Here is a 25,963-nt window from a genome sequence, read left to right as displayed (position 1 = left end):
CTGGGTCTGTCTGGCCCTTTCTTTCAGGGGAGGGGGCGTGAGATCTGGGCTGGCTCCTCCCCATCACCTCATCCCAACAGTTGCATCTGGTCATACCTCCAGGTCCCACGGGCCTAGACCAGGTCCACAGGACTGACCTGCAGTGAGCTGGAATCCTTTCCTAAACCACCTCTCCCTGCACACTTGGGGCAGGCATCCCAGAGCAGCACCCCCGGGCCAATGCTCTCCTCACTTATTCTCCAAGCAAACATCATCCCTTCTCAGAGATTTCTCTCTTTTAAGCCCAGACCCCAGCAGCCAGAGTGAATGGACAGACACCACTTGCAAACTGTGATTCGTCCCTCTCCCCATCCTCAATTCTTTTCAGAGAAGAGGGGTGGAGGCAGTGATTTTAGAAGGATATCAGAAGTTGAAGCAAAGACTGGCCATGATGGCCAATGATTTCAAAAGCCCTAACTTTTAAGATCAACTTTACCCAGAGAATATTCCTCAGCTGACACTCACAGCCCTGCTCTGATGCCTTAAGCTCATGCTGAGTACGGACAGGTGCCCACGGCGGCCTGAGCAACCAGGCCGAGCCTGGACCATCCATTGTACAGAAAAAAAAAAAAAAAACACGTTATTAACTGCTTCCCAGGGAGAGCAGGGCAATATGTTTGACTCTAAATTAGGACTAGGTTTAAGGAAAGAAACAGAGATGAAATTTTTGTCTCCTGAGAAGCTGAGCTCCCACTTGGCTCAAAAGCAACGTTAAGATTAATGAGCTAGTGTGTTATATTTACTGATAAGTTCATTACTTGAAGGTATTGGATACCAGCTGTCTTTCTCCTAAAGGATTTCACAGCAGAAGCATGGATGGCCTCAATATTCATCCTGCATCTAACAAGCACAATCATCTTTTTGGAGCAAAGCCCACCTGGTCGGGGAGAACCTGCTGTCAGGTTGGGGTTTGGGGTAGGGGTACCAGCTGTGTGGCAGCAGGAAGTGTGTGGAGGCATTTCTGTCGCCAAGTCCTGACATATTTCTATACCTTCAGCATCTATAATTAGGGGTGGGAAGATCCCTGCTTCCCTTCCTTCAAGATATTGGGATGATGCAGAAGAGGGTCCCAAGGGCTCTCCTCTCCTGATGAATGGTGCTGGCTGAATAAAAGTAGCAGGAAATGGATTGCCCCTGAAATTAACTCAGCCCTGGCTCAGTCTAACACCTCACTAGTCAAAGGTAGACTGGGATGGAGGGAAGAGGCTCCAATCTTGCCCTCACTACGCCCCTGACAACTCTGCTTTAGTTTGCCTTCCGCCAACTCCTGGGGACCACCAACTCGGTGGGTGGACTTGAGAGCCCCAGGTTCTGTCTGGAAAAGGAAACAGGGCACAACAACCACAGGAGCTCCTGGATGTTCTCTCTACCCACCCAAGGATTCTCCATTCAGCCAAAAACACCTTATTTCTCTACTCAAGTCCTGTGTACCTCTGTCAGACACACCTTGCTTGACACTTGCCTTTGATTTTTGAAAGGTGAAAATCACTGAACAGCAGGTAAATTTTTACCAGTTCAGCAGGGAGCAGAACTGGTGAAATTTACAATATATGGCATTGTAATTCACTGGGGAAAAGTCTGGGGGAAATTTTGGAAGGCTAACTTCCCAAGTTGCTGCACTGAGGTTATTAGATGATATAAATTAAGCTCAATTCCCTCTCCTGTCAAGTTCACTCACCAAGTGGAAGTTACATGCTGGAACTTGTCCCAAATGCTGAGCAGGTATTACGCACCGACAGCAGCCAATTGGCTAAATGTACTTTGGTGTCAGTAGTTGGGGTGGGCTGTTCTGGATACAGGAAAGCATTCGGGGGTGACTGGGGGGGGTGAGTCTTTATTGTCTTCTCTCGATACCCACAGACCTGTTTCCAGAAACCACTCAAGTGTCATGAACGTTCAATTATTCTCTGAAATCTGGAGACCAAGCTGGGCATATGGAGAGAAGTGAGTTAGGCTGCTGGGGAAGCAGATTGTTCTCATTTCAGTGATGAACACAGTTTTAGAGCACAAGGGGATTTACAGCCTCAACACTTCCTCATGCCGTTTATTAGAAACCAAGTGGGGCCTTTCCAGAGTGGGTCAGCCAAGGCAGTGTCCAGAGGGAAGGAAAGCAGAAAGGACACTGAACTGATCAGCAGAGCTGCGACAGGGGCTTTGGTATTACTACCCAGGGTATCATGAAATTCTTTCTCCCCGATTTTAAAAAGTTATATAACATTATCAAACTCACTCACATATGTACAATTCATATCTACACCCTCCTTATGGTCACATAGATCAGCATCATGTAGTATTAAAAACAATTTCAATATACTTTTGCTTATGATACCTATATACATACAGTGCTTTGGAGAGATAAGCAGTAGGATAATGATTAAAAGGATGCCAACCCCCCAAAAGCGAGGAAAACACCCAAGGCAAAAGTTTTTGAAAAAAGATCAGCCTATAATACTAAATGTGGTTTAAATTTCACAAAACGCTCAAGAACTTGTGTGGGTGTTTCTTTGTTTGTCAGGGCAGAAGAGCAATTTGGGATGAGCCCTTGATTAAAAGGCGAGGGTGCAGAAGAGCTGTCTAAGCACTGGGTCCCACGGCCCACCTTCCAGGCCCCTCTCCACCTGCCACTGCCTGGCTCCTGACAGGCCATCCTGGGCATGGGGAGAGGAGGAGGCCCGACCAGCACAGGTGAGACCAGTCAGCTGTCCTGCCCCCGTTCTGCAAGCTACGCAGCAAGGTCTCCGGCAGCTACACCCTCATTTCGAAAACACCTTCAACTGAGCAGGCAGCCTCAGGGCTGGACGAAGAGGCCTGCCCAGGGAGCCACAGGGGCTGAACCGCGCGGGGCTCCTCCCAGGGTGCTGTGGCCGTGGACTGCAACAGAGGGGGCAGAGCAGGCAAAAGGCAAAAAGTACAATTCAAGACCTATCTTAACCCTCTGTCCTGAAAGGGTCCCATGTGAATGAGAAACGCAGAGGCAGCACGCTCAGGTCACCCTCACCCTGAACAGAGAGGCCGGGGGATTCCTGTGGGAGGACAAGCATTTCAGCGCAGGCCGCTCACGGTTATAAACAAGCACACCTGGTCTCAGCCCTCCTGGTGTAGAGCCACAGGCCACACAGACCTGAAGATGCTTGACACCTTAAACTCTACACATTCCCGGCAGAAAATGGATCCAAGGTTCACTCTTCCAAGACTCATAAAGGTCTGACATGCAGGTTTCTAAAAATGCTCATCTGGTGGGAACCAAACTTCAGCTTTTAAAGCTAACATCTGAAAGTCATCCATTTCATTCAGACGCCCTCATCCATAGCTAAATCTCACCTCTGCTCACACAGAGACGGGTGTGGGTATTTTGAGACTCTACACCAGGATTGAGAACAGTCTGACAAATGCCATCATTAAGCAAAGATGATATAACTAACACCCAATACCTGACTAAGTGCTATAAAGTTGTAACAGTATTTCCTGTTTCACTTACTTGTTGACAAAAATCATTGACAATCACTGCCCAAGAGGAACACCCAGGGCCTGAGGAGAAAGGGTCACTACCTCTCAGCCGTGCTGGCAGGCAGGGGCCCTGAGGGCAGCTGAACCAGATAATTGGCCTCATAGGCCAGTCCCCTTTCCCCCCAACTCCCCCCCCATCCTCAGGCACCACTGTGGTGTTGGGGGTGGGGAAGGTGTGTGGAGGAGGAGCTGGAGCACCGAGGGCGGAGCCAACCTGTCACCCCGCAGGCAGTACAGCCCCTACCCCTGGCTGAGGCCCCGGATCCCCAGGCCAGTGCTTCCCTCTGAACCTTAAGAACTGAGCAGGGGTTGGAACTGTCTTTTTCCCATGGAATTTCCTAAAGGAGACAGAGAAAGCGATGCCAGAATTCACAAAGTCTGAACCCTTGACATTTTTATTCAGTCCCTGCCAGACAGAAATGTTGCTTATTGGCTGTATCTTGGAGTAAAAAAGCACCATTTAAAAGTTGACAAAACTGGGCAGCTCTGGATACTTGTGGACTTTAATTAATTAAACATTTGTTTTCCTGCAGATCCCCCCACTCGGGGGCTCTCCCAAAGTGGCCATTTCAGTGAAGCCTCAGACCAGGGTGGGCCTCGGCTCCAGCTGCTCCGGTGTTCTCACCTCACTCACAAGAAATATTTTACACTTTCTTGCTCATTTGAATTTCAGATCGTCAGAGGTTCAAGCAGAACCTAAAAATACTGACAAGCCTTGTGGACCGAGGCACTGTAAAATGATCTCCAGGTGTGCAGCCTCAGGCAGCGCCATGCGTGTACGCGCTATCCAGACTGCACGTCTGTTCCCGGTGCCTGCCCACCAGCAACAAGCCCCAGGCAGATGTGTCCAGGGAGGAGGTAAATCAGAGAATGCACCTTGATATTTTTATCCAAACAGCAAACAGCCCACCCAAGGCCTCCCAAAGCTCCCTGAGAAACCTAGGTAACACAGCCTCCAAATCTCAGGTCAATAGGTATCATTTGCTATCTGAAGTGTCTACTTCAAACATAAACAACAAATATACCTGACTCGTGTCTGAAATAACCAGGCAAGCACATTAGAAGAAAAGAATCACATTTTTCCAACAACAAAAAAGTTTCTTAAAACTCAGGACAGCTAACTGACCTCACAGCTCATTTGTAAGTACATGTTAGGAACAGCAGGTGGGTACAGGAAAGCCTGTTGGAAAGCATTAACCATTTATACTCCCACCAGCAGCAATCCCTGGATTACACCATGTCCGCTGACCCAATCAATGCCCAAGGCAGAATTTGTAGCACAGAAATGCATTAAAGGATCTTAATGCATTTTATCTCATCAGGCCCATGGTACAGGCAAAGCAGCCACAGGTGTTTCGGGAATGGAACGCGTCTGTTTTACATTCTCCTCCCTCCCTGACTTTGCATGGAGGCGGGAAAAGCAATCACACTCCAAGAAAAAGAACTGGATCGTGGCTCACTGAGTTAGCTCACACAGTGCTCGGCTGGGCTGGGGGAGAGAATGGGTGGATGGACAGAGTCAGCGGCCCAAGGAGCTGGAACCAAAGTCACAGTGAACCACCAAGCAGGCATCAGTCTCTTTTCCAAGGGGAAGGAGAACATGCAATTTAGAAGAGCCCAGTGTACTCAACAATTCAGTAAAAACCACAGAACAATACCAAGACAGCTCTAAAACAGAAGCAATCATTTTTTCCCCCAAATCAATTAAAACATCAGTTAGATACAAGCTAAACACTACAACAAAAAGCACTGTGACAGAAGGCAAAGATACACAAGCCCACGCAAAGAGCACTCGCGAAGGCCCTGGGAGCGGCCGGTGGTGAAGGCGAGCCGCGCCGTCACAGCCCAGCCTAATGAAGCTCCCGACACGGTGTGTGCACACGTCAGTTCCCAAGTATAGAAAAATCCACCATTCTTGGTGTCCTTTATTGCCGTCTCTTCAGACTGCTTCATTCTTGCAAAAACTCTGACCTCCTTCCTTTCGTCCATGGGGAATGTTCGCCCTCTCCCAGGAACATCTCCTTCTACCACCCGACGTCCAGAGAACAAGTCTTCCACCCTTCATTCCTGCCTCCACCCAGGAAAAGCCTACCCTATTTTTACCACAGGGTGTATGTGGCAGGTAGGGGTGGGCCGGGCCTGGGGTCCAGGTGCCCGCACCAGGAAGGAAACTGTGCCCTCAGCTTTGACCTGAGAACCCTCCCCCAGCAAGCTCCGTAACCCCTCGGTGCACGAGGAGAAGGGGGCTGGCTGCAGGCTCACGTTGTGCTAGGCTGTTTTACCTAGAGATGAACATATATTTTAAAACTGAGAGAAAATGGCTCAAGGCAGCTTCTGCCACAGGAATAATGACTTGCTCTTTCAAACATTTCCTTTCAGTAGCTGAAAGCAGGCAGCCAGCGTCAGCCTCTTAGGAGCTGGGGCACTTTTTAGCATCCAAAAGCTCTAGAAGGTGCTTGCATTCCTGGCCTCCTCTTTCCTCTGCCCACCCCCACCTCTCTGGGGCCTCAGGAGAATAGTGAGGTACAAGCAGGAAACTTCTTTTTTGGGGGCGACCTTATCCTCCTCTCCGCAGGCTCCTGATTTGTTGGCCTTCTCTTTCAGTATTTCCTTGTCCTGTAAAAGATTATCCTCTCAGAGAGGTCTCCTAGAAAACCAACTCCAAAGCTGCAGTGGAGGCAAAAAAAGGGCCAAACCCATCCTACCCAACAGCGGCCGGGGGCAAAGCTTGGGCCCACGGGGGCAACTTAGTTAAAGCCAGGCTGCTCACACACGGCTCAGCAGAGAACTGTGGCCTGTTTCGCCACCCCTGAAGGCTACACTGGAAAGAGCCAGTTCATCCAAGTCCAGAATGGCCAAGTGGCAATGCCGTCAGGGGACACCAGACTGCAGATGCCATGTGTCTCTCTAGAACAACACCTGGAAAAGAGAGGAATACTCACCCCATTTTTCTCTGCTGGCCTTTCAACAATCCACATTCTGGGGTCACAGGGGAGGACAGAGATGACAGACCGGCATTGGGAGAAACCTCTGGCTTAGTCCCACCCCTGCTGCTACGGCATGTCCCTTAGGGCAACCTCAAGTTCTCTTTCTGGATAATTCAGTGAGGATCTTGTGCTCTGGAGCCCAAGTACTGGATTCGTGTTCCAGCTGCACTGCTTTGACAGTTGTGTGCTGCTAGTAAGCCATTTAGCCTTTCAGACCTTCAGGTGTGTCTCCTATAAACGGGGTTGTTACGGGCACTAAAGACTAGAGCAGCTGAAGCCTCGACTCAAGGAAGGTTGGCTGTTACCAGGATAGCTCTTCCAGCTGTTGTTGCCCCTTGCACCTTACACAGTACAACTCACTCAGCTGGTTTCAAGGCTGGGTGCCCCCTCCTCCCCTGCTCCTTCCTCCTACTCACATGGCTTTCTTTCTGCTACACAACATTTTACACAAAGAAAATTTCTTTACACAAAGAAAATCCGCCTTCCAATGCAGGGGATGCAGGTTCAATCCCTGGTGGGGAAACTAAGATCCCACATGCTGTGGGGCAACTAAGCCCGTGTGCTGCAACTACTTAGCTCACGCGCCTCAAGGAACCCACGTGCCATAAACTACAGAACCCATGTACCCTGGAGCGTGCGGCCACAGCTCGAGAGAGAAAACCCACAAGCCACAACTAGAGAGATGCCCATGCGCCACAACGAAAGATCCTGCATGCCACAACTAAGACCTGACACAGCCAAAGAAAGAGAGAGGAGGGAGGGAGGGAAAGAAGAAAGTAAATTTTTAAATATATATAAAAAATAAAAGAACATTTACTGCTGGTAACTGGGCCCTCGCCCCCTTTCCTGGAGAGGACCACCACCACACAGTTCACTTCCAACCACCTGGGTGAACAGGGTACAGCAAACGCAATGTAAAGATGATTACTGTCTGGCTTTGGCTTTGGATGTATTTTTTTAATTTTTTTGCAGTAGCAAGTTTACTTTCCTAATTATGCTTTTCTATTGCTGTTATTAATATGAGCCTATATTTGCTGAGCTCACTCTGAGAGGCAACCCAGAAATGTCCAAGATGGCATTAGATGCTTTCTTGGAATTAAAACTTTGCTGTAACTCATGATCACAAATGTGCCGAGTACAGATAATGAAGAACTGAACGTAAACACACAGGTTCCCACTGACATTCGTTTCCTCTTCTACCCTAGTATTTTGGTCAATTACTCCAGATTCCAAGGAAAATTAATCCTGGGGTAGCAGTTCAGTTCAAGGGAAGAGCAATTTAATTGATGCAAGAGAATTAACACAAAGCTGGCCCTGTAATCTGTGTGTCTGGAACTTTCCCCCTCCTGGTCAATCTGTAACCGAGGTGCACAGCTCTGAAGAACACATGTCATCATAGGTATTAATCACAAGGATGCACAGACTCCATCACGTGCTGACTCGGAGCTTCTGTCTCACTGGACAGCAACAGCCTGTTGCTGCACAGCGGGCGTCCTCACGACGATCCAGGGAGGAAGAGGCCCGCTCCTGAGCTCCCTGAGGAGCAAATGGGCTGTCACTAGTTAAGCCTCCTTGACCCACAGCAAATGTCTTCAACGGCCACAGCCACCACCTGCCACCTCCCACTCTACGGCGTAAGAACAACCCATCTCCTGCATTACAAGCAGTGTCTTGACCAATACCTAACAGAAAATTTGGCTAGAGAAAATCATCTGACACCTGCATGAACACTTCCCCCAGCTCCCCCGCAGCCCCGGAGCACTTTTCTGGAGGACTCATTGGAATAACTACAGCAGGCCTGGCTGCCTGCTGCGGAAGAGAGCCACTGGGGGAGGTCCCCACAGGCCAGGGTCACCTGTCTCCCAGGTATCCACCAGGAACTGTACATTTTACATGTACAGCAGTTGGTGAGGTACCCAAAGCAAAGAGGGGCACTTCTTGTCGTCCCCTCTGTCCAACCATGTCCCAGGCACTGGGGTAGAAAATAAACTAGACAGTTCGGTGGCCCAAACTCTCAACTCCACAGGGGACAACAGAGAAAGAGAACACCTTTCAAATCACAGGAGGAAATAAGCAGCGGCCCCTCCCAAGCTCACACTACCCCATGAGTCAATGCCGGGATTCTCCAACACCACCACACCTCAACTTCTGCTCTCTTCCCTTTTCTTTTTTGTGCCTCAGTAACTATGGTTGCCTTAACTCCTGATCTGACAGCAGAGGGTAGTTTCTGGACTGCAGGCTCAAGGGCGGGTCAAGTTTGGTGATGTTGAGTACCCACACCAAGCAGCCTCTATATGCTGCTGCCCTCACCTCTATGCTAAGCCTGCAGTAAATGCCTTCATTCCCTACTGGGTTCTGCCTAACTCCGAACAGGGATGGGAATAACATCTTAACAAATAAGGAGACGTGGAAAGGTGAGAAATTTCCTAGACAAGCCAGCTGATCCAATTACTTTAGGCACTTCTCCAATAAATTATAGGGCGGACTCACTTACCCTTTTCAGTTTGTGGCCTCTGAACTCTGCTCCAATATCTCACGGTCAGTCTTGACCACCCACATCTGCAGCGTGACAGCTCCTCTCCCACCAGCTAGGAGAGCACCAGCTCTCAGCACTTCCTCCCTGCCTCACCAGCACTTGTTTCTTTTCAGTCTCTGGGTCTCATGCCCTTCGTGGGTCCCTCCCAGGGACCCAGCCGCCTGGCAGGGTGACTTGGAGTCTCAGAGGCTGAACAGTTCTAGCAACACCAGGCACTGTGTGAGAGCCAACAACCCTCCACCACTGTGCCTGGGGCTCTGGCTAGTGGGCGGCCTTCTCCATATCTGCCTTCCAGAAGACAGCAGCACCCCGCCCCCCAAATGCAAGTTCTCTTTTGGTAACGCTGGCTACAAAGTCAACCAACACTGCAGAGCTGTGCTGCTATCTGCCACAGTCTTATTCAGGCTCATTTCCGACAACAAAGCAGCAAAACTTGAAGCGGCAAGGCTTTTCCTGGAGTCTGCATCTTCAGGGGCCAAGAGGTGAGGAGTAAGGACTATCATGTGATCTTGTCAGAACCTCAGTCTGCTTAGCTAAAAGCACTTTCCAGAAGCAAAAACAAACTTCACTGATATTGATCTCTTCACAGGAAAGGTCCTATAGAAATCTCACCTAATAAATAAAGGATTCAAGCTCCAGTGTTGGGCTGTCAGTCCAGGAAGGGAAAGAAGCTATCAGACTCAAGGAGTCAAGAGTATTTATTGGTCATCTGTGCACTGTTTACAGAGCTCTATTCTAGGGGCTGGGTGGAGGAGAAGGGGAAAAAAGAAGTCACTAGTTCCCGGCTTTTAAGACAGCTGGAGACGCACAGAGAAGAAAATGCTGAAGGACACAAGAAGCAAAGCAAGAAGTCAACTGCAAATAAAATCAATACAATCCAGCTATGTGTAATAAATCGGGGGCACTGAGGAGAGGTCAACTGCATAAGGTATCCTGGAGGAGGTAAGTTTTCAAGGAAAATGAGGACATGAATTCGCACTCAGGAGAAAATGGAACAAACACGTCAATGAGAATTAAGTGCCACTGTGTCTCTCATTATCCAGGCGCAGTGGGGGACAAAAAAGGGGCAATGCCATGGACCCTGTCCTCCAGAAGCATCACATCTAGATGGAGCAACAAGTGTCACATGGAACAGTGGTTCCCAGACAGGAGGTCGCATAAATTGTTACCAATGAATGTTTCCTTGAGATGGGGAAGTGCTCAAGGAACTGCTAAGAACTATACAGCTGAAAATAGAGACAACTCATGCTGCAGTCATACCCTCACTGTTCAGGGCACCCCATGGGCCAGTGTGGGAACATGAAAAAGTGGTGAGATTCTGGCAGCTCAACGGACCTGGGTTCAAGTGCTCCCTAATATTTCTGAGTTACTTAACTTCAAAGCTTGAGTTTCACCTCTGTAAAAAGGGAGTACCATCTGTCCAACCATGCTTTTGTAAGAGTCAAATGATATAACACAGTTGCAGGCATCCAGCACATAGCTGGTGCTCAATAAAGCTGTTCTTCAAAGATTATTGTTTTTGTTTCTTATGAATGTATTTTATTTATTTATTTTTTGGCTGCGTTGGGTCTTCGTTGCTGCGCGCAGGCTTTCTCTACTTGCGGTGAGCGGGGGCTACTCTTCGTTGCAGTGTGCGGGCTTCTCTTTGCAGTGGCTTCTGTTGTTGCGGAGCACAGGCTCTAGGCGCGTGGGCTTCAGTAGTTGCAGCACGTGGGCTCAGTAGTTGTGGCTCGCGGGCTCTAGAGTGCAGGCTCAGTAGTTGTGGCACATGGGCTTAGTTGCTCTGAGGCACGTGGGATCTTCCCAGACCAGGGCTCAAACCCTTGTCCCCTGCAGTGGCAGGTGGATTCTTAACCATTGCGCCACCAGAGAAGCCCTAAAGCTGTTCTTCCTTCACCCAGAGGATCACAACTGCAGTGGTACAGGGTTCATCCATTCACTCATTCAGGCAACACTGCACACCAGGTACTATATAGCAGGGCAGAGAGCTACTAAAGAACACAATATGGTCCCTGTCCTCCAGTGCTTATGGTCTGGGAGGAAGTACAGACATGCAGTCAATTTCAGTGTGTTCTGAGAACTACAGCAACAGAGGCCAACCATGGACTCCACAGAAGACTTTTGAGCAGTCCCACAAGGAGATCAGCAGGTGAAAGGTTTTATTAAAAAGACTCTCATATTTTGTGACGGCCTCTGATGAGGAAAACTATGGAGACAAGCACTGAGCCCAGTCTGGCATTCCTGTACCCCACCCTGCCCTTGATGTCCCCACACTATTCTTCAGTCCCCGTGAATGAACTTGCTACTGGAAGGGACTGGGGTGCTGGAAAGCCAAAGCCACTGTGTTCAAATATCTGAAGAGAAGCCTTGCAGGAGAGGAAGATGATTTGTGACAGGTCTCTCCAGAGGGCAGAGTGAGGAGGAATGAGGACATGTCATGTACGGAGGCTGGTTTTAGTTCAACGGAGGAAGCACCTAGTCAGTCTAAGCTGCCTGCAACAAGACAGGCCTCACTCCCTCCAGGCTGGAGATGTACATGGTGGCTGGATTACCTGCCAGGGCAGGGCAATGCTGATGTAGTTTCTGCAGCATTAGTTCAGGGAGTTGGACTGGCGCCAGATGGATAACTTCTAAGTCCCTTAAGTGCTTGGACTCTGTGTCAGAGAGTGATAGGTTTGCTAGGCAGGAGTGAGAGACTGGTGTGGTTATACACAGTAGGTCTGTGACCTGTAGTTTCTGTGAGCCCCAAAGAGCCCATCTTATTCATGTGCAAGATGAATCACCAGTTTTATTTAGGCAAATACACCCATCCCCAAAGTTGAGTATTTAATTAAACCAAAAGCATATCAAATAATTTTAATCAGACCAAGCAAGCAATGCTGCTCTTATAACATACCTGTCTCGCCTGATATTTCCCCCTCTACCAATAAAAATTCAAGGCAGATAAAAGTATGTAAAAATAAATAATGCTAAGGTTTTCTCTCCAAACCTTATTCCTTAAGTCAATTATTCCATTGGGAAACCCTCAGGTTGTACATGTACGCCAGCATCAAGAATTTCCATGGAGGGCTTCCCTGGTGGCGCAGATTGGGAGTCTGCCTGCCAATGCAGGGGACACGGGTTCGAGGCCTGGTCCGGGAAGATCCCATATGCCGCGGAACAACTAAGCCTGTGCGTCACAACTACTGAGCCTGCGCGTCTAAAGCCCGTGCTCCACACCAGGAGAGGCCACGACAATGAGAAGCCTGCGCACCGCGATGAAGAGTGGCCCCTGCTCACCGCAACTAGAGAAAGCCCACGCGCAGAAACGAAGACCCAACACAGCCATAAATAAATAAATAAAATAATTTTTTTTTTAAAAAAGAAGAATTTCCATGGAGACTGGGCCAGACATTCTCCCATTCACCTGCTTAGGCCTGCCTTCAAACACTACCACAAAAGGACGTTCCCCTAAAGAAAACCAGCAGGCTCACCAGAACACCACATTTCATTGACTTCTAATTTTTTCTTGTATGTTATTACAAGAAATAATAACAGATGGGGTACCTACTATAGGCCACATAACTCTAACAGGGGCAGTGGGAAGCTACAGAACAACACATGGTCCTGCTCTCTGAGTATTTTAGAATCTAGCAGGAGAGAGGAGACCAGTGGAGGAAGGCATGTGTTAAAACACTCAGAAGATGTAAATCTCTGATTGAAAGAGAATGGAGTTGCCTAGATCTGACATAAAACCTCTGACGTGCATGACCTCATTGGAAATTTCTAGTAACTATTTTGTCTTAAATTACCTTTACATTTCCTATGAAGAAATGAGCTATTAAGTGTATAGGCAGTGTATCAAACTTTGGGGTATATTAGAACTGCCTGAGCAACTGCATTTTTGCTTTCCAAAGACGCATCCCCACCTACTCAGGGACTCTGAAGTGCTGGTCTGAGGCCCGCACTTTTTAAGAAGTTCTACTCAAGGGCTTCCCTGGTGGCGCAGTGGTTGAGAGTCCGCCTGCCGATGCAGGGGACACGGGTTCGTGCCCCGGTCCGGGAAGATCCCACATGTTGCGGAGCGGCTGGGCCCGTGAGCCATGGCCGCTGAGCCTGTGCGTCTGGAGCCTGTGCTCCGCAACGGGAGAGGCCACAACAGTGAGAGGCCCGCGTACCTCAAAAAAAAAAAAAAAGTTCTACTCAAGAGGGAGTCACATAAGAATATAGTATGATGACAGAGAGTGTTTACTAGCAGATATCTGCATACAATGTACTAAACACAAATTAGTTTTAACTACACACATAAAAGGCACAAGAAAGGACATTTCTTTAGCAACACCTTTGTGAACAATCTGATATCAATTCTGAAAGAAATAATATTTTAACCCTGTTATTTTGACTAAATACTATTTTTACCACAACTGGTCTAATTTGGTGACATTTTGCTGTGAAGGGTCCATATAAGAGTCCCAAGTCCTGAACAAGGTTCTGGAGGCTGAACTAAGAGGAGGTTAAGAGAGTCAGGTGTATTAATCTGGAGGAAAGACCAAGAAATCTTCTGGGTACTTCAGAGGAGATAAGAACAGAAGTCCCCCAGGGATGGCCAAGAATATGTGACAAGAAGCTGTAGTCAGTGGGGGCTGAAAGCTATGCTGAAGGGAGGGAGAGTGGGCTCTGCTGTGAGCAGTTATGTTGGTCAGAAACTCTTCAGCAGTCCTTGAGTTTCAGATCAAAGCCTGCGTGAAATAACAACATTTAGCACACAGGTGTGATACGAGGCTAGTGGCAACTTTTCTGGCCTTAGTTTCCTCGTTTACAACAAGCAAACAAAAAAATGGGGGAGGGGGCGTTGGACTAAATGACTGCTAAGGCTTCCTCTCATCTTGGTGGTACGTGATTCTATTACCCATCTACCCACAATTTTTTTGTGATTTTGTATTGCAGTAATAAAAGCATTTAATTCAAACAAAGCATTTCTCAGTGTGGTTTGCTTTCATTATCTCAAGTGAGAATAACCCAGAACGGCATCTTGGGTTATAAATCTGTTACGATTTTGGTTTTGAAAAAAGAGGAGTGCCCTCAGGTCACAGGCTTTCCCCACTATGGCTGGACAGACACGTTAGGACTCTGAACAAAGGGCATGTGTTTCAACTGTAAGCATGGGACAGGAGAAGTCTTTAAAACACGCCTTTGTTCACCTTTTTTAGGTCACATCGTAGCTCACCATGAGTTGTATCAGCTGTTTTGGGAGAATGTATTTGAACATTTCCTATGTTTTCCTACAATGTATTCCACAGGTAACAACTATTAAACTTTGTCAGGATGGAGAACAGCTATGCAAAAGCTACAGCTAAATCAGACATAAATGGTAAAAAACTGAATGCTTTCTATGTAAGATCAAAGAAAAGGCAAGGAAGTTCATTCTCAACACGTCTATTCAACATCATGCGACAGGTCCTAGCCAGTGCAATAACACAAGAAACAGAAGTAACAGGCATACAGATTGGAAAGGGGTAAAACTGCCCTCATTTGCAGATGGCATGATCATGGATACAGAAAACCCGAAGGGAATCTAGTGAATTTAGTAAGGTTGCTAAATTTATCTTTAGTAAGATAAATTTACTTTTTATCTTTAGTAAGATAAAAGATCATATACAAAAACCGGCTGCACTTCAAAGTGGCAGCAAAGAACAATCTGAAAATAAAATTTTTAAATTCTATTTACAGTAGCATCAAAAAACTAAAATAGTTATGAATAAATTTAACAAAGAATGGAAACTGAAAAATATAAAACACTGCTATGAAATTAAAGAAGACTTAATAAGAGGAGAGACATATCATACTCATAGGTTGGAATATTGTTAAAATGGCAATTCTGTAAATCTTTTTAAAATGGGCAAGATATCTGAAGTATAAACAGACTCTTCAGAAAAGAAGATATATGAGTGGCCAAAAGGCATATGAAAAAGATGCTTAACGTCACTGGTCATTAGAGAAATGAGTTAACATACGACAGTGAGATGGCACCACACAACCACTAGAATAGCTAAAGTTAAGAAGAATGACAATATTAAATGTTGGCCAATCATGGAGAAATTGGAACCCTAATACACTGCTGATGGGATTTTCTTAGGAAATGACCATTCAACCTGGCAATTCTACCTCTATGTATTTACCCAAGAAGGTACAACATATGTCCATACAAAGACTTCTGCATGAATGTTTATAGCAGCTCTACTCATAATATCCCCAAACTGGCAACAACCCAAACGTATGTCAAATGGTAAATGGATAAACAAATGTGATTATCCATACAATGAAATAATACTCAACATTAAAGAGGAATGAACTACTGATATGTAACAACATGGACGAATCTCAAAAACAACATACTATGTGGACACACAAGACTGTATATATATACTGTTTGAATCCACTGATGCTAAAATTCTAGAAAAGGCAAAATTATACCAACAGAGGCAGATCAGTGGTTGCCTGGGGCTAGGGTAGGAGAGTGTAGTGACTGACTGAAAATGAGACACGTGGGAACTTTTTGGGGTAATGGAAATATTCTAAAATTTGAATTTGGTAAGGGCTGTACAACTTAAAGTTACTAAAACTCACTGAACTATATGAAACAGGTGAATTTTATGGTATGTAAATTATATATCAAAAAATCCAAAAAACACACACATATAACACACACCTTGCTAGGCAAAGAACTAACTAAAATTATCTACTCTTAGAATTTAAAAAATTCATTTCCTTTTACAATAAGCCATTTTTTTCTCTCCATAAAGAAATATCCTAAAACAGGGTAATCTATCCAAGTAGTTTTTGTTGGTGGTGGTGGTGTTTTGTTTTTTTTTTTTTTTTTGTGGCACGCGGACCTCTCACTGTTGTGTCCTCTCCCGTTGCAGAGCACAGGCTCCAGACGCACAGGCTCAGCGGCCATGGCTCACAGGCCCAGCCGCTCCGCAGCACATGGGATCTTCCCAGACCGGGGCACGAACCCGTGTCCCCTGCATCGGCAGGCGGACTCTCAACCACTGCGCCACCAGGGAAGCCCTATCCAAATAGTTTTGATTAAATTATTATTGTGTTGTTATTGCCAAGACTAGACTATAGAAATAGTTGCAAATTTGCTATCCAGATGGAAAATATTCACTTCATGGGACAAGGGTCTGCTGGTTTGCCTGTCGGTAGGGTATGAGTGGGGAAGTAACACAGGCATCAGTAAATGTGCTCTGCACATTTTGTATTTTAAAAGCTTGGTCTTTGATGCTCCTTTGCTGGGGAGGGGAGCTCTTAATGTTTCTAATATCTCTCTACAGCCTTGTTAAAGGACATATGGTAGCTTGGCTCTCTGGGACGTGGTAAACTAATGGGCCAAATATGTGGAGCTAGTGTTCAGTAAAGGTTTGATTTGTTTTGCTCTAACACCTCAACTTGCAATTTAGAGGAGCAGCAGAGGGACTAATCTGTTTGGTTTTAGACCAGAACTCTTACACATTAAAGATTAAATGGGGACTACAAATAAGCATACTCTTGTTTAGGTGAAAGTACAGTGAGAGTGAAAGGAAGAGAGTAGCAAAGGGAGAAAATTTTCTCAATTTGCCTCAAGACTTTCAATTACTCTTAGCTCTCATATATACAGTAACGCCCATCAAAGGTTTTCTGTTGCTGCCGTTGTTTTTGTTTTTGCTTTTGGGAGGGTGGGCAGGCACCTCCTTCTCTTGAGCCGTAAGGTAACATAACACCCAGCTGCTGTCTCAGAAGTGCTGGAAAAACTTTAGCCTTTCACTGCCAGACTCAGCATAAAACAACAGGAGCTCCTAAAGGGCTGGGATCTTGGTCACCACACTCTATACAACACACTGCAGAGCATGGACTCGATACTCAACGGCAGTAATGATAACACCTAACTGACCAAACCAATTTGTTCATGATAAAGGATCTCAGGTGTTTCCATGGATACTAGGGTTTTCTGACAGATCCAGGCTAGAACTCTGTACACAGAATAAGGCCTTTTATAAGAAAATATAGCCTCGCTTTCTCTGAGACATAGGACAGAATGCCAAATGTCCCTGACAGTTTTAAATCACACTTGGAAGAGAGTTAAAATAAAGGCCTAGATGTGGGCTTATTTGTGGTGGTTTCTGATGCTGGTGGAATGGACCAGCCTGGTAGTTTCACGTCACCTACATGCTTCATAATCACCACAGCTTCTCGCCCCACACTCGACCTCAGAATATCACTATCTGTTCACCACTCAGTCAGTCCCCTGTAGTGGACGGGGACGGCTGTGACACGTGCACATTCCTTTCCACTTTGTGAATCAGTTCACACTCTCCCTAGATCATTCCTCTAAGAAGATTCAACAGCCTCCCGGGCTTTCCTGTGTGCTTAATTTTTTTAAAAAAAAGTCAAATTAGATCGTGTTGACCACATTCAAACCACTGATAGCTTTTCACTGCAAACCAATGTCCAAACCCTACAGCCTGGAATCTGGAATCCCTTCCCTCCTTTTCTAGCAGTCTCTCCTCACTCAACCACAAGGCTCCATCGGGCTGCACAGAGGTCACCTGCAGAACACCAGCTTGGTCCAAGCATCCTGTCTTTCTGCACTTCTAAGTCCCACCCTTCCTTTAATGCCCCTATTGTGGAAGCCTGTCCAGAGTCTTCCAGTTGGAATTAATCTCTCCCTCCCCATATTCCTATAACATATGGCTTGTACCTTGATTAAAACTCTTATGGTAGGCTGCCCTGGATGCCACTTATTTCATGCATGTGCCTGCCTTCCAGCAAATTCCTACTCTGAATGCCTATTTAAATCAGCTTAGGGATCTTGGAAAAGTGGCTGATTCCAGGACTAAGCAAGTACAAGATGCATCCAGAACACATCATGTTAGGCCACAGAACAAGAAAATGCTTTTTAAAAAACGGGAGGCAGGGACTTCCCTGGTGGCACAGTGGTTAAGAATCCACCTGCCAATGCAGAGGACACGGGTTCGATCCCTGGCCCAGGAAGATCCCTCATGCCGTGGAGCAGCTAGGCCCATGTGCCACAACTGCTGAGGCCCGCCTGCCTAGGGCCTGTGTTCCGCAACATGAGAAGCCATTGCAGTGAGAAGCCCACGCACCGCAATGAGGAGTGGTCCCCGCTCCCTGCAACTGGAGAGGGCCCGCGCACAGCAACAAAGACCCAATGCAGCCAAAGTTAATTAATTAATTAATTTTTAAAATAAACAAAAACAGGAGGTATGTCACAAAAATACAGAATTCAGCTTGAAGGAATTTCCACCGGCCAAATCTGAGACAATTTGAGCAACAAAATAATTAAGTACAGTAATGAATTATAAACCACTGAAAAATACAAGAGCCCAGAGTCCAAACCAGTAAGAGATAAATAAATGGGGGAGGAGAATGCTCCGTGCAAATGGTAAATGCAGGAGAAGGACTGGAGTTAGCAAAGCATCATTTTGCAACCATCATAGTAAAGACTGGTTCAGGCAAGAATCATCAATGGATGCTAAATCTAGGAGACCTTTTTGATGATGATCAGGACATTTATATAGTCAAAGTGTTTCCCACAGATTGCTTACTAGTTGCAAGGGCAAAAATACTATTTTTAGAGACATCAGGCAACACCTAGACTGGGTGAATGAAGCAAAATTAACATCAATAATGAGATGCAGATAAACATCCGTGCCTCCCAATGAAGAACCCTGAGGGGGACACAACATCACCCACATAGCATTCTGGCTGGGAATACATAACCTGAATCTAATCATGAAGAAACATCAGACAACCTCCAAACAAGGAGTGCTCTATTTAAAAAAGTGGGGGGTTGGGAAGGGTAAGCAGAGGAGGGTGGAGAAATGCAGCCTTCAAAATGTCAACATTAAAAACAAAGAAAGGCAATGAAAATGTTCCAGCTTAAGAGTCTAAAAGAGACATGACAACTAAATTCAACACTTGATCATGGACTGGATTCTGTACTAAAGGGAGGAAAATGCTTTTATGAAGTATATTATTGGATCAACTAGCAAACCTAGAATATGGACAAGAGATCTGATGAAAGTATTTATCAGTATCAGTTTACTGAAGCTGATAACTGCTGCGGTTATATAAAATAACTATTCTCAGGAAATATTCATTGACGTTTATAGGGATAAAGGGTCACAATGTTTGCAACTTACTTTCAAATGGTCCAGGACAAACTTTTAATTTCCAAAATGTAAAAAAAAACAATACCCAGAAACCTTTTCTGATTTAATTGTTAAGTGTGAGGCCCAGACATTCTATATTTTAGAGGCTTCCCAGATTGAGAAGCTCCTAGAACAGTGGTTCTCAAAACATGGTCCTCAGACCAGCAGCATCAGTTATTACCTGGGAACCTGTTAAAAAGGCCCACTGAGTCAGAAGCTCTGGGGGTGGGCCCAGCAGACTGTGTTTTAACAGCCCTCTGTGCAATTCTGATTCCCACTTAAGTCTGAAATCACTGACCTAAACTATGAGCTCCTATATTCTGTATTCTACCTCCTATATTCCCCACAAAACCTAGCAAAATGCTTTATGAAAAATCACATCTCAATAAATGCTAGCTGACTTCAGCTTGACAGTGAATGAAAAGGCAGAAAGGACCACTGAGGCACTTTAAGTCGACAAACTAAAGGTCCCAGCTAAAGCATCACTCTGAGTTTCTAAAGGGAATATAAAATTTATTTTGAAAGCAGTAAACGAAGTCAGATTACTCAAGAGGTTAGTAAAAGCACTGTTGTCCCAAAAGGGAGCATATCATCTTACAGTGTAAGTCACTGTCAACTGAAAACATGCCATAACTTTTGCAAGCTCTTAGACTGGTATTTAAAAATTAATTCTGTGGTTCTGGGAAGCAATGCATAGCGATTAAAAAGCCATGCAGTATGCATCATGCAAGATCTGATTAGAAAACACAGTATCCACGTGGCTGTGCTGTGGCCCAGACTGGATGAGGATGGCCAGATTTCAGAACACCCTCCAGGTGGCCTTTGGAGAGACAAGACCCCTGTAAAGACAACAAGCTGATCAATTTGCCTACTGAGTAGAAAATGAAACAAATAAATCCATGTTTATGCAATTGTTTTCCATCTTGAGAAGTTAAACTGCTGAAGATACACTAGGATGCAGGGTATCACCCCAGCCTCACCACATGCTTTTACTGATTGGCACCCAGAAAGATTTCACAGGAAAAGGGTGTCACTATGGTATTGTTGATTTAAAGGTTATCTAGTCACAGCGAGGCAGAGGAGAATTCATCTTCAAAACTCACCTCCTTATTGAAAGCCCATGGAGTGTCTTGGCAATTAACAATTCCTATCACCTCTAGCTGTTCCCTATGTGAGAAGGCTCAGAACTCGCCTTACAAATTGCTCTTTTGAAGATCAAAGGGGAGCTGAATGTGTCTGTGTGCTCTCGATGAGACTGTGATTTAATGGAATTTTTAGAGAAGGCTTGCTGGCAGTGTTTGGATGACAGCCCCAGGCGGAGGATTCAGGGGAGCTTGGCCACTCTTCCCTTTGGAGCGGCTTCCCTGTCTTTAATTGGCACCTCATTAGAAATTAATGAAAATGACATCCTCTGTTCTTCCTGCTCTAGGCATCGAATGCTACAAAAAGGCCCATCACAATTCATAACACATTCAATTTATATAGCAACGGCTCTTAAGCATTATTTATGAGATGTGAATTTCTTGTCAGCAGTTAATAACCTGTACAGAGTGGAAGGGGAATGGAAAAAAAGATTGTGAATACATATAAAAAAAAAGATTTTCTGCAGTGGAGAAGTGTTCTGTTTGAGTTCAAACCGCCTTCCTGAATCTTCACTTTCAGTAGTAAATTACTGTGTTTCCCGTCTTCCAAAACCTTTCAGGGCAGTTAAACGTCTCCCTAGCACTCCATGCAGCCTCAAGGAAATAACTGTACAACTCACCTTTTCCTAGAGATCCAAGCAGACAGGCAGGAGGAACACAAGAGATATTTGTCAGGGACAGTCCCAGAGGTGTGTGTTCCCATTACTGTCCTTCATCTTTTAAAATGTGGCAGCTGACTCAGTCATTTTTCTGGGCACATAAGTATAATGCTCTCAGTGGGCCCAATTGAACTCCCAGCTCTCTCTAGGAAGGCTACATCTGGAGGGACTGCAGAAAGCTCAGGGCTCTCTTCTCCAGCAGAAAAATCAAATCTCTCTATAAGACGACCCTCAGAATTGGGCATAAGCCAAGGGACCACGTGTTAGATCATTTAAAGAGAATGCACGTCTATGGCAAACCCAGTAGGCACTTACTTAGAAACCCAGCCTCCTGCCTGAGAGGTGAAGAGCACAGCAGAGTAATCTGCACTTACCAGAGTCAGTCAAGTTGGCTTCACTTTAGGAGCACATGAAGTCATCCAACATATATTTCTAGATATTTTCAGCTTGGTGCTTAAGACCTTAGGAAATAGGTGGCTTGCATCAAAGCTGAAGGGTAAACTGGGAGACTTGGTTACCACACCTCTGGATCTCTCAGCACTAAACTGTGAATTCTCACTGCTTGCCTGACAAGGAGAGGAGGTTATTAGCCACTGCCAGAGGCGAGACAGCACACTTGATGGATCAACTGCTTGATCCACTAGGGCAAATCCTGTGTAATACCCAGAATTCAGTTACTTTCAAGAAGGAAACAAGAATGTAAGGTACAGGAAAATCCCACGATTCTAATTTAGGAATCACCAAAGGCCTGTGTTACAAAAGCAACAGGCAAACGGTCAGGGAAGCTACACAACACTGGTAACAGACTGAACTGCTGAAGCCCCCAGGGGTCCACGTGAAGACCAAAGCAATAATTTGCAGACCACAAAAGATCAGACAAACCACTAAGGGCAAAGCTGGTTAGCCATGAGACCCCAAAGTTTCCTTGGGTAACCACAGTATTCCTTCACTACCTCATTAAAAATTTTACATTACCTGGGAGGGTTGATCAAGACACAGCCTAAGAAAAAGGTTCTGGGCTCACCTGGACCACATCACATTGCAGGAACAAAAGTGAGGTTTGAAAATTCTGCTGACAGCCTCTGCACCCACGTCTTATCCTACCTCTCTCCTTACACTTTCACACAAGCATTTAATAGGATAAATAAACGCCAGGTTAAAGACTAAAAACTTGTCCAGTGATACCTGGACTCCACATGCTAGTCACCATTTCTGCAGTTGAATATAAATATGTTTCTGATACTGCTGAGTACCACACACCAGACTGTGTAACAAACAGATTTCTGCTCATGACAGGAAAGGAGTTCCAACTCAGTTTCCATGAGAGGCTGGAACTCCCTCCTGTCCTTCTCATTTCCAACAGGGCAGATAACTCAGGGACAGGAGCAGCGACGGCTATCTCTTCAGAAGATGAAGAGCTTTGAGCAGCTGTAACTTTCTAACTGCTGGGAGAACCACCCAGTCCTGACTACCAGCATCAGTACTTACAGGATATCTATGGCCATCCCAGAGGTAAAAGGAAGCTTCTAAAAGCTCACTTCTAAGAACAAAGGATACAGGACTCTCAGAGGCTAGAGCCAATGTGCCTGATGACAGCTCTGTCCCAAAGAACAATTTCACAATATTATGCTCTAAAGTCAAGAAATAAAAACAGGGACAGGAAAACTGTAAGTCAGCCTAAATAATGCAGCTACACAATTTTGCTTCCATGTGACACGATGTATATGGTCAAAGGGAGAGGAAGGATTGTTCTAAGTTTTGTTCCACTGTGGGCAGGCATAAAGTTTTTAAAAAGTACATCCCACCAAAAATTCCAAGAGCTGGTATTACACTGGATAATACAGAAGGAAAAGGTTACTTTAAAGCTATTTCAAGGGGTTAACTGACAATGAATTATGGTTCAAAGAAAATAATTTTCTAATCAAACTTTAATTTAAAAGGGATATGGGGGAGAAATCTTCCATTTATTATATATAGTAAGAAGCTCATTCAAAATTAATCTAATATCTGAATTTTATGGCACATATCTCAGAATTTCACTGGTTTGGTTAACTTCTAAATAAGTCATCAATGAGAAGGAACCACAGTAATATGCAGTGGAGAGAAGCTGAGAGCAGTAAGCAGTGACAATGCAACTCTAATGAAATATGTGTAAGAATAGTTGGGGAGGTTTTTGCCTTTTCTGTATGTGTGAGAGGAAATAAAGGGTGTTTAGAAATAAGAATCCTCTACTCTGATTTCCCAAGCTCCAAAGCTATAGCTCGAAGGGAGGTACTCGGGAGAAGAATGAAGGAGCTCAGCCTCTCAGGGCGCCAAGGACACAGCCTCCACCATGCTGTGTCCTCCACTGGGGGGACGCTTACCGCAGCGGCACGATCCCAGTTCCTGCTGCACCAGCTCCAGTTTGGTTTGGCACTGGAAGCACCGACGTCGGCTTTTCTGTTTAGATCGGCTGGTTTCCTCGGGTCGTTCAGTATTCTCCAGTAGTCGTGGCCGTTTCACTGGCGAAGCCTCATTCTCAGACTGTGAATCTGAGCAAAACAACACATTTAGGGGTCAGGGTTAGTGCTTGGTCTGGCAAGCACAACTGATTAATGTACAGCCGAGGCATTCTTCTGACCAGGCTACTGCCCTTTTCCAGGAACTGGATCAGTATGAGCAAGAGCCAGTTCTTCTAGCTGGCCTGGTTTACGTCACAAATTGTGACAAGCATGCACCTTTACAGCTGACTTCTAACAAGCCAGGCCCAAGCTAGGAGAGGAGGGTGGGTGGCTCAACAAACGTCCGTTCTGTGCTGTCTTTAAAAAACATCCATCTCTACAAGGAGACCATTCGAGCTGGAAATGGGATCCTCTCTTTGTGCCCCTTCTTTGGGTCCTAGCTGTTTACTGCTTGTATTGGTTATTTATCTCTTCTTGGATCTTTGTCCTTAAGTAGACTGTACTTCGCCAGAGAAGGGACTGTGTCTACTATTTCTGTATGTCACCATGCTTAGCACAATTCTATACCTGAAGTCAGTGTTTCATGGGTGATCCATGATCTTTTCTAGTAAAAAGACATTTCTAAGGGCTTCCCTGGTGGCGCAGTGGTTGAGAGTCCGCCTGCCAATGCAGGGGACACGGGTTTGTGCCCCAGTCCAGGAAGATCCCACATGCCGTGGAGCGGCTGGGCCCGTGAGCCATGGCCGCTAAGCCTGCACATCTGGAGCCTGTGCTCCGCAACGGGAGAGGCCACAACAGTGAGAGGCCCATGTACCACAAAAAAAAAAAAAAGACATTTCTATTCCTATGCACAACTAAACGCACAAGAATCAGGTTCTAATACTGAAAATGATTCCAACTTTATTCAGAGTGAACAAGTGTCCTTGCTTGTTCACAGATAAGCTGTCCCATGGCCTCCAGAGTGGGGTGGTACAGAGGCAGCACTTGGCACTGCAACCCTAGGGCTGGTGCCAAATTAGCAGGTGAAGGGAGATGTAGTGTGCAACAAGTGTTTTGTATAATCTTAAAAAAGTAAAACGCAATAAAGTTCATGTCACAGGCAGACTGTAAATAACTCTTGCTTTCAAAAAAAAAAAAAAAAACACAAAGAAAAGAAAAGAGCCAGCACTTGGGGGGCTCTGTATTCTTGGAATTACTGCCACTACATACTGACGATGCACCTCTCGCCAAGGTTCCAAAGTGATTTGTGCTAAAACACCTCTGGAAGAGAGTCTCCTAATACAGTAGCTTCTTACTGGTCTCCCTGCCCTTCCCCTTGTCCTACAGTCTATTCTCCACACAGCAGCCAAGCGACCCTGTTAAAAATCAAGTTAGAATCACTTCACAATCCTGCTCAAAATCCTCTAATAGCTCCCTTTCTTGGATGAAAAGTTCAGATACTTCCTATGACCCTCAGAAGGCCCTGCCTTTCTTATGTGCCCTCCTCCCATCTCTCTCCCCTCATCCCCTGCTACTCTCTCCCTCTGCTCCACCCACACTACCCTCCTGATTGTCTCCTAACTCAGGGCCTTTGCACCTTCTGGTCCCTTTGTCTGGAACACTCTTCACCCAGATCTACAGGGAATCCCCTCTTTTAAGTCTTTTAAGCTACATTTTCAATGAGGTCTTCTTCCCTGAAAACCCTATCTAGACCACTCTTGCCCCTTCAGCAGCACTTCCCTTCCTCCCTTTTCCTGCCTTTTATTCCTCCCCAGCACTTATCTTTTGACATTATCCTCCAGGAGAATGTAAACTCCTGGAGGGCAGGAAGTTTCACCAGCTTTGTTCACTAATGTGCCCTCTATGCCTACAACTCAGTATTTCTTACATGAATAAATCTTCTCCTAAGGCAGTCCTGATTTTCTATTTACTGTGTCTCTAGTGAGAAGCGGTAGACCGTTGGCAGTTTTTCTTTCTTTTTTTTGGCCGCACTGCGAAGCATGGAGGATCTTAGTTCCCCGACCAGGGATCGAACGGAACCACGCCCCCTGCAGTGGAAGCACGGAGTCTCAACCACTGGACCACCAGGGAAGTCCGGCTGTATTTCAAGGAAGGCTGTCTGTATCCCCTTCCCAGCCTCCCTCTGCGTGGAGAAGATGCTGCATTTCGCCCGAGCACTCACTGGCCCCGACAGTGACAATGGTAACAGTTTGCTCACAGCCCTCTGGCCCACCGCACCTTGCACTGACTTTCAGAAGGTACGCACCATTCTTAGCAATTGTAAACTTCATTTTTCATTTCATTTAGTTCTTGCAGCCTCCATGACATTTTCCCCCAATACAAACCAACTAAACAAGGCCTTTGATGAAAACAATTGAAAGCAAGTTCAGCCTATTTCCCAGCTCTGCTGAGCAAAGCTGTCCAAACCTAGTCAGTGTGATGACTGAGGCAGCCAGACACACCAGGCCCCTCCCCTTCCC

At 45.9% G+C, this 25,963-nt stretch overlaps 1 protein-coding gene across 3 annotated transcripts in view; it reads right to left on the bottom strand.

Annotated features, from left to right (window-relative positions):
• Window positions 1–25,963, bottom strand: part of ZFAND3 (zinc finger AN1-type containing 3) — a 320,362-nt gene that overhangs the window by 3,234 nt on the left and 291,165 nt on the right. For all 3 annotated transcript variants that reach the window (XM_049715787.1, XM_033424363.2, XM_004267651.4), the window contains exon 5: window positions 23,427–23,594. In XM_049715787.1, coding sequence (XP_049571744.1) covers window positions 23,427–23,594 — 168 coding nt within the window. The remainder of the gene's footprint in view (window positions 1–23,426; window positions 23,595–25,963) is intronic.

The sequence above is a fragment of the Orcinus orca genome, chromosome 10, assembly GCF_937001465.1.
Source record: "Orcinus orca chromosome 10, mOrcOrc1.1, whole genome shotgun sequence".
In the NCBI taxonomy this organism is placed as follows: Eukaryota; Metazoa; Chordata; class Mammalia; order Artiodactyla; family Delphinidae; genus Orcinus; species Orcinus orca.
This window is presented reverse-complemented; position numbering and strand designations above follow the sequence as displayed.